The sequence below is a fragment of the Saimiri boliviensis genome, chromosome 11, assembly GCF_048565385.1.
Source record: "Saimiri boliviensis isolate mSaiBol1 chromosome 11, mSaiBol1.pri, whole genome shotgun sequence".
Lineage (NCBI taxonomy): Eukaryota > Metazoa > Chordata > Mammalia > Primates > Cebidae > Saimiri > Saimiri boliviensis.
In genome coordinates this window covers 69,912,968-69,927,454 of record NC_133459.1, presented here as the reverse complement: position 1 = coordinate 69,927,454, position 14,487 = coordinate 69,912,968, and the positions used below count along the sequence as shown (strand labels likewise).

The following is a 14,487-nucleotide window of genomic DNA, read 5'->3' as shown; positions in this document are numbered from 1 at the left end:
ACAATAAATGCTGAATTGCTGTTTTTCAGTAATCTGTGTGTTTGTGAGCCAGATTAGATAAATAGTCCATCTACCTTTTAGCCCTGGCAGCTTAAAGAAGACCTCCAAATGGATTTGTATGCACTGTGGTCTTTCATGGACTCTTACAGCTTAAGAGCTTGGTGGGGCATTTAATTGATTCTAGTGAGCCAGTGCAACTGTCCAGATCCAAATATTCTATGTCTTGTATTTACAGTTAAAATAACTGTCAAATGCATCCTGTAACAGTTTTTAATATCATGTGTGACCTGACCTCACATGTAATGCAAGTTAATATTGGTGTAAGTGCTCTTTTATTTATTCTTTCTAAAATCATCTGCATAGATTATTTTAAATAAAAACTTTTAATGTAATAAAATATCCTGTGCTTATATGATTCCTGTGATATCCAAATTAGTCACCCTGTTGCTGGCATCTCAATTTTTTAAGGGTCATGTTGCAGACAGCATGATGAATTCTTGAAAGAAATTAAAATTGAATCTTTGAAGACTGCTTATTAAACAAACAAAATAATACATTTCTTTAGGTAAGAAAATAGGTACACATTAAAAGAAAAAAATGCCATGCACTCACAAACTCAGTTGCTCATTATCATACAAATAGTGGGGAATAATCCAAATTGGTAGCCTGTGTGAAGGTCATTAGAATCTGGTGTGGATATTCATTCTAAGATTTGTCTTACTGAAGGTGACTCATACCCTGCCTGAAGACACTCACGGATGGCTCAGAAGAGGGAAGGGGGGTGGAGTAAATCAAATCGCTTAATTTTTTGGTGAAAGTGAAACTAACAAGAGATCTAAGTAATCTTTAGAGAATCTAAATATATAGATACATGTAAATATGCATTATCTCCTCACTGTGGAACCAACTGACTAGGAGTTGAAGAGCAGGTGCTAAGTAGTAGTTGAATTTTAGACCAGTGAACAAGTAATGGCAAAGCATGTTATGAATGTAAGGGACCAAGAGTAGTTCATTTAAATGGACATTGAGGTTTTAAAATATATTTCACTCAATACAACCTTTAAATGTACTTTCAACCACTGTTGCTCAGAAAGCTTCCAGTGTTCTTGGATCTGTCTAACTGGTAATGCAGAACAATTAATTATGAACGGAGTTGTAAAGTCTTGCATATCCCTAATTAGACTTTCACTAGGAAAGAGATATTCTGTGATTTAGTATGAAATCTAGAAAGTGTGCCTTTTCATCGTTTTTTTTTAATGGTGTCATAGGATGAAAACAGTGAAGATGACATTATAATAATTATTTCCAGCATATTAATTCAGTTTACACTTAGATGAATATATTTCTTTATAACTCAGCCCTAGATCATAAGTACTTAAAGTGCATGACAATTCAAAATACTTCTTAAAGTCTGTAGTTTTTAATAGGTTAAAATTTGTTGAATTGATTAAATATATCTACTCCTTTCTGCATAAATTATTTTAAGTATTTAGAAAAGGATGTGAGGGAGTCTGAAATAAGATATATAGAAAAGGAACACACATCTAGAATACTAAGTTATTTTTAACTCTCCTCTTTTTTTGTTTTTGGTTTTTCTATGCAAGTGCTTAGAATATGGAACATATACATATAAGACATGACAAACGCTCAGAAGGATCAAAGATCCTTTCCACCTCTGTGTATGCATCATTTATATACAAATTGTAACTAACCCAAGAACGGCTACCAGAACTGATCATCTGCAGAAGCCTGAAACATTATTGTTTTTCCCTGCCCCTGTGTCCAGGGTAGAATTATCTCTTCTCTCTTCCATTTCCTCATAGCGTGATGCACCCTGGGACCATCCAAATACCATACCTTATTCTGACGACAGAGCTGACAATGGTTATCATCATCCAATTGACCAATTCCCTATGCCGCCATTTCTTTGGTACATATTAATAACCTACCTTGTGGTTATTGATAGTTTTCCTGGCCAGGTGTGGTGGCTTGCACCTGTGAACCCAGCACTTTAGGAGGCTGAGGTGGGTGGATCACCTGAGGTCAGGAGTTCCAGACCAGCATGGCCAACATGGTAAAACCTACTGAAAAACACAAAAATTAACTGGACACTGTGGCAAGTGCCTGTAATCCCAGCTACTTGGGAGGCTGAGGCAAGAGAATCGCTTGAACCTGGGAGGCAGAGGTTGCAGTGAGCCAAGATTGAGCCATTGCACTCCAGCCTGGGGAACAGAGTGAGACTCCATCTCACAAAAAAATTGTCATCCTCTATTATAAATAGCACTGCACTCAATAACTTTGTGGGTAAACTATTCCACATAATTAACTTGAAAATAAACCAATACAAAATTAATGTCTACTGATTTGAACCCAGAAGGTATACCTGTTGAACTTGTCTTACTCCTGTAAAATGGGAAAGGAAAATGTGGAAAATATTTGCCCTCTCTTATTTGCTTACCTATCTGCTTCTCTCTTAATTTAAATTTCTTGATGAGAAGTATTATGCCTTTAAACTTCTGCATTTCCTTTGGATCCAGAATTATTCCCTTCATAATAGTTAGTAAAAGTTGGAAGTTTTAAACTGAATATGCAATAGTTTTGAATATTCAGTAAAGCAACACCTGTTTTTGTCTCCACAAGCCACTGTGCATGTGAAAGATTTCACTGGCCCTCTTACACACTGCATCTGCTGCCAACAGGTGATGCATTTTGGGGAGAGGAGCCTTGCCAGAGGGATTTTCTCTTACTAACATCCTCTTTCCAGATGTGTGTGCCCTGTAGCATGTCCTGAATTATGAGGCCCTGGAAGGCAATTGTAATCACTGAGAATGACATGTCACACCTGGAATTTACCACTCTCCCAACACTATACAATCTCCTATAGTTAAATGTCAAATCTAAGTTTATAGCTAAAGGACTTAATTGTTTCTCTTTGTAGTCAAATACTATTGCTGAATATTAGTTTAGCATAAAGTTTAACACTTTAAATATATGTAGATGTGTAAAGATCCCACTAAATTGTTTTGTAATCAGACAGTATTGACAAAATAATGGTATTTCGAAGATAGAATTTATGTTCTAATGACATTTCTCTTCATATGCATACCTCTGTCCAACCTTGAATCAGTTATGTTTTAAATAAATAAGCAAAGTAGCTAGGTGAGATTAGGAGCCCTACATACTATCTTCTCTATAAAGGAAAAAAGTACAATATAATGTTTTAAATAGTTGGCACTGCTATATATGCATATACTTGCGTGTATATATGTATATTAATACAGATGCTCCATGTGTTATAATAAGGTTATGTCCAAATAAAACTATTGTAAATTGAAAATGCAATTAATACACTTAAAATATTGAACATCATTACTTAACCTAACCTTCATTAAATGTGCTCAGAACATTTAACCACAGTTGAGCAGAATCATGTGACAAAAAGCCTGTTTTATAATAAAGTGTTGAATATTTCATGTAGATTTTCAAATACTATACTAAAAATGAAAACAAAATGGTTTTACTGGTACTCAAAATATGGTTTCTACAGAATAGGTATCTTTTCACACCATTATAAAGTAAAAACAGAATTGAACCATTGTAAGTCAGTGACCGTCTATATGTGTATATCTGTCTCTCTCTATATATATATAGACATATATTTTACAGTTTTAAATCAAACCTATAACTACAGCCAAATATCTAAAATACACTTTTAGTTTAATGTTGTCAATTTATTATTATTAACACTCCTATTTACCAGTGTCATGTACATTTTTTTTTTTTTACTTTCCTTCTAGGGTATTTTAATGTTTTTATTTCTGTTCTGTTTCAGTTCAGCTAAAAAGAGCCCTCTGTTTGGGATGGTTTTAAAATTTTTATTATTTTCCTGAGAAAATCTCACTGAAGAGTTTGATGATAATGTGTTTTAAATGCCAATTAAACTATGTCATTTAGAAACAGTTACAATGGTATATTACTTAAGAACATAGGAACGAGCCTTCTCCTCAGTCATATCAACAGTTACACATAATCAAACACTACTTTATATTTGTAATCATACCATTTTTGATTTTGTGTGTGTGTGTGGCTGAGTTTGGGCTCCATAAAAATGTCAAAACAAAATTCAAAGTATGGGTTATTTAATTTATCATCACATCAGATGTTAGTTACAAGCTTTAAAAATAACTGTGAAAACATATGTCTTGCATAAAGAAACCCAAAGAAGGGAACAATTAAAAATAATTCAGTAAAAATCTTATTTTTCTATGATTACCAAGGTGTGTAATTGCCATTTATTTATATTTCACCTGGAATAGTAACATAGTATAATTTTTATAAAGCAGCCCAAACTTATTTATGGCATCGGTCACTCATACACACTACAAAAGTGAAGAATTTCTGAGAACAATGTTAAGGCATAGGAAAAGGGTGGTGCTAAAATGAAATTCAGACATCATATATGTATTTAATGGTATTTAATAATAATAACTAACACTGATGTCAGGCGCTTTTCTAAGTCCTTTAACACCTGTTGACTTACTTAGTCTCCATAGCAGCCAGATAGGACATGTAGTATTATTGTCTCCAGCTCTCTGATAAAGACACTGAGGCTGAGATAAGTAACTTACCCTAAATAATGCAGTTAGCCGATAGAGAACCAAAGATTTATACCCATGCTGTTTGGAGATTCAGTGAGACATTTGGTTTCCCAAAGAATATGGAAATTTAATCCTGGAAGTTAGTTTAGAGACTCTTCTCTCCGTTTCCCAAATGTATCATGTAATTAAATTCTGGGATAAAAACTTCTACAGTCTAATACATCAGAGAAAATATAATATTTCCCCCTTGACTCTTGTGGATTTACAGTGCAAAAGGACATAACAAAGGTTCTGAGAAGTCCTGAAGTGATCCGTTTCAACCAGTGTTTGCCAGGCATTACTGATAAGAAAACGTTATTGTATCCACCTTTCACAGTCCTTAGAATTTGTGTCCAGCTCTACTAGCTCTATTACCTGGCAGATAGAAAACTGAAACCCAAAATACCTTTGTGACCATGAAATCTTACCTCCCAATTATGTATATGTCCTAACTCACTCAGCTTTTAAATCAGCATGTAGAAATAACAGTTCTGCTATTTTAAGTTTCTTCTATACTTACTCTTATTTAACCATTTCAACAAGAAAATCGTCATTACAGTGAGGATCCATGGATAAAATAGATCGGTTATATTCTAGTTTACTTAATACAAATCATTCATAATACATACTTAATTTAATCAATGTTCAAACATTTTTGTTATTAAGTACTCCATTTATCCTGAGGTATTTAACATCTAAATATTAGAGAAAAAATTCTAGAAAGTCTTGAGGTTCTAGAGAATCCATATTTCAGGTGAGGACCCTAGGCCATAAATAAATTTCACCCTCATACCTTTGTTGCATGATATTATGGAATTAATCATATGTAGTTCAAAAAAATTTTATATATTTTCTTTCTGAGCACTGCATGTTTTGTCATTTCAGTTCCTCCTAAGATATATGACATCTCAAATGATATGACCATCAATGAAGGAACCAACGTCACCCTTACTTGTTTGGCCACTGGGAAACCAGAGCCTTCCATTTCTTGGCGACACATCTCCCCATCAGGTAAAGTAGGAATGCACTGATGTTGTTTGTGCTGTTCATTATTCTGTAAACTCAGTTGTTCAGAACTTAAGAATCAACTTATGTTTTTTGTATTTTCCTCATGTGGTAGGCAGAATGCATTTATTTATTATTTATTTAGTTAGTTAATATTTTGAGACAGAATCTTACACTGTTACCCAGGCTGGAGTTCAGTGGCGCGATTCCGTCTCACTGCAACCTCCGTCTCACTGCAACCTCCGCCTCACGGCAACCTCCGCCTCACAAGTTCAAGCTATTCTCACCGTGTTGGCAAGGTTGGTCTTGAACTCTTGACCTCAAGTGATCTGCACAACTTGGCCTCCCATAGTGCTGGGATTACAGGCATGAGCCACCGCGCCTGGCCAAAATGCATATTTTTATACTTATTCTTTATACCTGAACGCACTGTGATTCCTAAAAGTTAAATGGGCCAGATGCAGTGGCTCACACCTATAATCCCAGCACTTTGTGAAGCTAAGGTGGGCGGATCGGCTAAGGTCAGGAGTTTGAGACCAGCCTGGCCAACGTGGTGAAACCCTAAAAATTAACCAGGTGGTGGTGCATTCCTATAATCCCAACTACTTGGGAGGCTGAGGCAAAGAACCCTTTGAACCCGCAAGGCAGAGGTTGCAGTGAGCCGAGATACCACACTACTAGACTCCAGCCTGGGTGACAGAGTGAGACCCTGTCTCAAAAAAAAAAAAAAAAAAAAAAAGTTAAATGAATAATTTTCAGAGTCCAGTATAGAACGTATGTTTCTTGATCCTTAGTCAAGGTTATTTTCACTTTCCTATGCTAGATAATCGCCAATCAATAGACAAAAGGCTCAAATGAAAATATCACAAGAGAAATGTCTTCATTTAAATGTGTAAGGAATTGATTCGATCAGCAATCACATGTTGATAGGTCAGCACGAACTGCTGAAATAATCAAGGAAGAATAAAGTTAATCAAATTATGAGTTTCCTGGGTCTGATTTCAAACTGCAGCTTTGAATCAAATATTTTGGAGTTAAAATTTAACCAATGAAGAATATAAAAATCCAAGAGTTTATGTAACTTGTACAAGTTGAAATGTACAATAGCTAGTTGAAATGAAACATGTAACATGTTTATAGGATTCCAGTGATCCTGCTATGGTACACATCCTCCCAAAGATATTATAAGTCAATTTTAGGAAGTTGGCAATAATCATCATCAAAACAAGTCTGTTTTCAAAGTCACAATGCTAACAGAATTATCAAGTTGTGTGAAATTTAAAAGTTTGAACTACATAGCTTTGAGTACACCCTGGAAGTCAGAGTGGTATTTTTAATAAATAGGACCTCATTTCAGATGAATGAAATTTGATTTTATTTGTTGTATGGTTTTTGTGAAAATATCTTGAGCTAGGCTGGTGCAATGAAACAGCTTTTAATGAAATCAGAACGGCACATTTTTATATAGATGTAGAACGAACACAATTGAAACATCTATTTTATCTGCTGATGTTTTCTTCAATATTACTTACCCTTAAGTGTCTTTCAATTTCCTCATTTATGCAGTGGGTCTAATGAGTCTTACCCACATCACATGCTTAGTATTGGTATTGTGGGAAAAAATCAATATATCAGCAATATACATTTATATAATATGCCTTGTGTCCCTTACAATATTTCTGAAGTATGAGTGTGCACTTGACTGCCAACACGTTATTCTCTATAACTGCTAAAAAATCATAAAACTGATATGTGAAAATGAAATTATTGGCAGAAGTCTCCATGAATGTAAGTGCAGCAAATTCAGGACAAGGAGTTATATACATGTGTTCTTAAGACAAGTTTCTTATTCATCAAATCTCCCAATCCTCGTGCGCCTCTCTTAGCTGTAGTTACCACCAGCTAGTTTCCTGCTTCCAAAAATTGCATGATAATAATCCTTGACTATTGTGAGACTCAAAAAATATAATAGACATAAATGTGTTTTAAAAAGTAAAACTTGATATGCAAATGTAAAGCTAACTCTTAATCATCCTTCCAGGAATTTAAATCTGATATGGTAATATAATTTTTGAAAGAATGAAACACAGAATCTCTATCGTCATATAATTTAAGATTAATATTTTGGGTTTAACTCTTCTGCTTTGCAGTGCTTGTTATCATGCATATCCTTCTTTTTTAAAGTGCTTGGACACATTTTAGTTTAATTAAAAAGGAATGTTGGTTAGTGAAGTTATTAGAATAATGATAATGGATAACATTATGAAACTGAAAGAAGACAGATTGGGTTTATAAGTTAAACTGTGCATAGATTTGTTTTTCTGATCCTGCCATAGTGAGCAAATGAGTAAAATTAGCATAAATATTAACTATTATCCAATGAATAACTAGACCGGGCAGTTATTTTTATAAATACTTCCAATAATTTCCAATTATAATTTATTAATGATTTACATTCAAATACACAGCACCTAAAGGAAAAACCATAAAATACACAATACTGGAGTTTCTGCTTTAAGGAACATGTGTGATAATTCTATTAGCTTTTTTGACTTATTAATTTATATTTAAAAGCAAAATTATGAACGTCATTGATCTGTTTGTATTTTGCCTAAGAAACATCAGTATTTTGCATGTTTTCATGTCTTTTGCTAAATTATGAAAGAAAAGGTGTCTTGAAACAGCATTTAATGTGAACATGTTTAGTGTTAAAAGCAGATATAAAAATAAATAAATAAAAACAGAGATAGATATGCTCCATGTCAATATGAGAAGTAATGGCTAGTTTTTGTATATATCTGATTCATCTAGATTTTTTACTAATGCCTTTGGTAATTCTTCCTGACTCACTCATGTTCAATTCCAGTTTTAAAAATCAATAACATGTGGTTGGTCGCAGGATGATAGCTCTATAGAGCTTCCCCCTAATTTACAGAAAAATGAGGCTATGTGTTCAGCCACATCACAAATATCACTGAAGCCAGCTATAGTTGATATTCTACTTCTTAATTCTTGCAACTCAACTGTACTTTCACCAAAAACACCTTTCCTGAGATGTTTCTGTATACATGAACTTCCTTACAGTTCACTTTTATCAATGATTATTTCTTTTTTCCATTTTTTCTATTCAATATTTGAGAATTAAATTCAAATTTATATTTTAAAAGGTTACAGAAATAATACAAAGCCTATTCTGTATCCTTTACCCAGTTACATCCATCATGATTTTGTCAATTTGCTTCACACATTCTCTGTGGATAGACTAAGTATTTATTTCACTGAATCATTTGAGGGCAAGTTGCATATGTCTCCACCTTTTTTTATCTCTAGATATTTTTTTCTTTAGATATTTCCACGTTCATTCTGAAGAACAGACATTTTCTTCACATAACCACAGTAATTTTTAATCCAGTAAATTTAACCTCGATATCATACTTTTATTCAATTAATTGTACATATTCTAATTTTGTCAACTGATACAATAGACTTTTTATAGAATACTTTTTTGTCTTGTACAGAGTCCAGTCCAGGAATATGTATTACATTTAGTTGACATACCATGTTAGGCCCCTTTAATTTAATTTCTGTCTTTGTCATTACTGAGCATAGACATTTTTTAACAATGTATATACTCCCCACACCCCTTGTGTTTTGAAGATGAAGTCTCACTCTGTCACCCAGGCTGGAGTGCAGTGATGTGATCTAGGCTCATTGCAACCTCCATCTCCTAGGTTTAAGTGATCTGCCCACCTCAGCCTCCCAATTAGCTAGGATCACATGTGTGTGCCATGACACCCAGTTAATTTTTGTATTTTTAGTAGAGATGGGATTTCACTATATTGACCCCATTTTAAATAGAATATTTCTCATTTGTGGATTGTCTCATATTTTCTCATGAGATATTTAGTTATGCCCTTATGGAAGTAAGTGAAATTCTATCCTTCTCATGGAATCATATCCTGAATTACATAATATTCATGTTTTTCTCATTTGTGATGTTCATTTTGGTTAATCAATATGTTATCTGATTTCCACACTATATAGTTTATTCCTTTTTCTTCCCTATGATATCCATGAATAGTCTGTAGGAAGAGATTTTAAGACTGTGACATTCAAGTATCTACTCTATGTCAACTCTGCCCTTAGATTTAACATTATCGATGATTCTTTTGTGCTCAACCTTTACTCTGATGATCCAACTGATAATTTTTTTTTAGATTGAGCAGTCCTTCTACTTTTACTAGTTAGAATTTGACATTCTGCTGTAAATAATAATTCCACTTTCTCCTATTTATTATTTGTTTGTTTATTTTTATGGCATGAACTCATGGATTCACAACTTTCAGAAAAGTCTTTAATGTTTTTGTTGGTTAAATTGTCCCTAGTTTGACCAGTAGGGGTCACACCAAATCTGTCTCCTGTGTCCTTATGACATGACCCCATCATTTTCTTTACTTGTATGCTTTCTGGCATAAGAAAATAGGTCAGGCTCGTCTTTTCTGTCTTATCTCTGGAATCAACCATTTTATTTAATTTTAATTGATTTATACCATACACTCATACCTACAACCATTACATTTTGGCTTAAAAATGTAAATTTACTTATCTGATTTATAGTAAAATTATCAAAGACTCAGAAGTCTAGGCTACTTCCTATGATATTCTGCTAAACCACAATAAGACCTTAAATAACTTCAGGTTGAAGAATACAAAATATTTTGCTTGGCTTTATCTAACAAGAAGCCTTGAATAGGGCCTGTAATTGGTGTGTGTGCCAAAAGCACTAGAATTAATAAGAAAAATATTTATCTCAAGGAAAATATAGGAGGGCAGTTGTCCTATGAGTGGAGATACAAGTAAGCTCATAGATCTTTACATGTGATCCTACTGCTTCTACTCATCTGTGACTGGTTCTTTATGTTTCAGATTGTTCAAGGTTTTCTCAGAATTCCTACTATGAGGTGTATGATTTCATTTCTACCAGTAATTTACTTATGAGAAGGTACCAGTAGAGCCTAGTGGTTAAGATAATGAATTTTGATTTCAGTTGAGTTTGAGATCTAGATCTTTCTCTTACCAAAAGTAATATCTTAGAAAAAATTGTGAGCATCCTTAAACTTCAAATACAAAACAGCAATAATAATTTTACCCAATTCACAGAATTGGTATATGGACAGTAAATGGAATAGTATGAAACACTGGACAGAGTTTATGGCTTCTAAACATTCCATATTCTTAGCTCTTAATATGCTTTTGAAATGTGTTTACATTTTTGACTGGTGTATTAGTTTATTCTTACACTACTAATAAAGACATACCAGGACTGGGTGATTTATAAAGGAAAGAGGTTTAATTGACTCACAGTTCCACAGGACTGGGAGGCCCCAGGAAATTTATCATCATAGCCGAAGGGGAAGCAAACATGTTCTTCTTCACATGGTGGCAACAAGAAGAAATGCAGAGTGAAGAGGGGGAAAAGCCCTTTATAAAACACCAGATCTCATGTGAACTCATTCACTAACAGAAGAACAGCATGGAGGTTAAGGCCCCCATGATTCAGTTACCTCTCATTGGCTTCCTCCCATGACACACAGGATTTATGGGAACTACAGTTCAAGAGATTTGGGTGAGGACACAGTCAAACAATTCATGCTACCCTTGGACATGAGAGGATAAATGTCATGTCCTCACAATTCAAAACACATTCATGCCCTTCCAACCATTCCCCAGAGTCTTAACTAATTCCACCATTAACTCAAAAGTCCAAGTCCAAAGTCTCAACTGAGACAAGGCAAGTCCCCTCTGCCTCTGAGCCTGTAAAATCAAAAGCAAGTTAGTTATTTCCTAGATATAATGGAGGTTCAGGAATTGGGTAAATCCATCCATTACAAATGAGAGAAACTGACCAAAACAAAAGGGCTACAGGCCCCATGCAAGTCTAAAATCCAATAGGATAGTCATTAAATCTTTAAGCTCCAAAATGATCTCCTTTGACTCCATGCCTCATATCCAGGTCATGCTGATAGAATGGGCGAGCTCTCATGGCCTTGGGCATCTCCACTCCTGTGGCTTTACAGGGTACTGCCCCCGTCCCTCCCGCTTTCACAGACTGATGTTGAGTGTCTGTGGCTTTTCCAGGCACAAAGTGGTCCAGGCTGTCAGTGGATCTATCATTCTGAGGTCTGGAGGATGGTGGCCCTCCTTTCACAGCTTTACTAGGCAGTGACCCAGTGGAGACTCTGTTTGGGGGCTCCAATCCCACATTTGCTTTCTGCACTGACCCTAGCAGAGGTTTTCCATGAGAGCTCCACTCCTGTTCTCTCTGGACATCCAGGCTTTTTCATATATCCTCTGAAATCTAGGCAGAGGTTCCCCAACCCAATTCTTGACTTCTGTGCACCTGCAGGCCCAACACCACATGAAAACCTCCAAGGCTTGGGACTTCTACCCTCTGAAGCAATAACTTGAGCTGTACATTTGGGCTTTTAGCCACAGCTGGAGCAGTGGGACATAGTGTACCAAGACCCTAGGCTGCACACAGCAGAGGGGCCCTAGACCTGGCACACAAAAGTATTTTTTCCTCCTAAGCCTCCAGGCCTGTGATGGGAAGGGCTGCCATGAAGGTCTCTGATGTGCTGGAGACATTTTTCTCATTGCCTTGATGAGTAATACTAGGCTTCTTGTTGTCTATGAAAATTTCTGCAACAGGCTTGAATTTCTTCCCAGAAAATGGGTTTTTCTTTTCTATCTCATCATCAAGCTGTGAATTTTCTGATCTTTTATGCTCTGCATCCTCTTGAATGCTTTGCCACTTAGAAATGTCTTCTGGTAATACTCTAAATCATCTCTTTCAAGTTAAAAATTCTACAGATCTCTAAGGCAAAGGCAAAATGCAGCCAGTCTCTTTGCAAAAGCATAGCAAGAATCACCTTTGCTCCAGTTCCCAACAAGTTCTTCATTTCCATCTGAGACCACCTCAGCATGGACTTCATTTTCCATATCACTATCAGCATTTTTGTCAAAGCCATTCAACAAGTCTCTAGGAAGTTCCAAACTTTCCCGTATTATCCCATCTTCTGAGCCCTCCAAGTCTCTAGGAAGTCTAAACTTTCCCATATTTTTCTATTTCTTCTGAGCCCTCCAAACTGTTCCAACCTCTGCCTGTTACCCAGTTCTAAAGTCACTTCTACTTTTTTGGGTATCCTTATAGCAACACCCAACTCTACCAATACCAATTAACTGTATTTGTCTGTTGTCATGCTGTTAATAAAGATGTATCCAAGACTAGGTGATTTCATTGACTCACAGTTCCACAGGGCTGAGAAGGCTCAAGATACTTATAATCATGGTGGAAGGAGAAGAAAACAAATCCTTCACATGATGGCAACAAAAAGAAGTGGGAGGAAAGCCCCATAGTAAAACCATCCCATTTCATGACAACTCACTCACTATCATGGACACAGCATGGAGGTAATCACACCCATGATTCAATTACCTCCACCAGGTCTCTTCCACAACACATAGGCATTATGGGAACTACCGTTTATGATGAGATTTGGGTGAGGACACTGTCAAATCATATGAACCATATAGAATTTATAACTCTGTTCCTGAATCATAAAGAGGCCCCATAAGGGGCCTCTTTATGATTCTTGAAAATGTATTTCACATAGCTGCTCACAAATGAGGTTACCATGAAGCTAAAAATCACTTTAAACTTCTGGAGAATATTGACAAGTATACATGAAGCTTCTGATTTAAATATAAAGAAGAAATAAGATTTTTATTCATATCCTTCCCCCATTTTTGAATGGGCTTGTTTGTTTTTTTCTTGTAGATCTGTTTTAGTTCTTTGTAAATTCTGGATATCAGCCCCTTGTCAGATGGGTAGACTGCAAAAATTTTTTCCCATTCTGTTGGTTGCCGATTCACTCTACTGACTGTTTCTTTTGCCGTGCAGAAGCTGTGGAGTTTGATTAGGTCCCATTTGTCTATTTTGGCTTTTGTTGTCACTGCTTTTGGCATTTTGGTCATGAAGTCCTTGCCTACGCCTATGTCCTGAATGGTTTTGCCTAGATTTTCTTCTAGGGTTTTTATGGTGTTAGGTCTGATGTTTAAGTCTTTAGTCCATCTGGAGTTAATTTTGGTGTAAGGTGTCAGGAAGGGGTCCTGTTTCTGCTTTCTGCACATGGCTAGCCAGTTTATCCAACACCATTTATTAAACAGGGAATCCTTTCCCCATTGCTTGTTTTTGTCAGGTTTGTCAAAGATCGGATAGTTGTAGATATGTTGTATTTCCTCTAAGGCCTCTATACACTTTACAAAAGAAGACATACAGGAGGCCAACAAACATATGAAAAAATGCTCATCATCACTGGTCATTAGAGAAGTGCAAATCAAAACCACATTGAGATACCATCTCACACCAGTTAGAATGCCAATCATTAAAAAATCTGGAGACAGCAGATGCTGGAGAGGATGAGGAGAAATAGGAACACTTTTACACTGTTGGTGGGAGTGTAAATTAATTCAACCATTGTGGAAGACAGTGTGGTGATTCCTTAATGATCTAAAAATAGAAATCCCATTTGACCCAGCAATCCCATTACTGGGTATATATCCAAAGGATTACAAATCATTCTACTATAAGGACACATGCACACGAATGTTCATTGCAGCACTGTTTACAATAGCAAAAACCTGGAACCAACCCAAATGCCCATCGATGATAGACTGGACAGAGAAAATGTGGTACATATACACCATGGAATATTATGCAGCCATCAAAAACGATGAGTTCGTGTCCTTTGTAGGGACATGGATGAACCTGGAAACCATCATTCTC

At 35.7% G+C, this 14,487-nt stretch overlaps 1 protein-coding gene across 1 annotated transcript in view; it reads left to right on the top strand.

The window, feature by feature from the left end:
- Positions 1 to 14,487, top strand: part of NEGR1 (neuronal growth regulator 1) — a 932,106-nt gene that overhangs the window by 526,156 nt on the left and 391,463 nt on the right. The window contains exon 3 of the mRNA XM_003921414.4: positions 5,523 to 5,648. Coding sequence (XP_003921463.1) covers positions 5,523 to 5,648 — 126 coding nt within the window. The remainder of the gene's footprint in view (positions 1 to 5,522; positions 5,649 to 14,487) is intronic.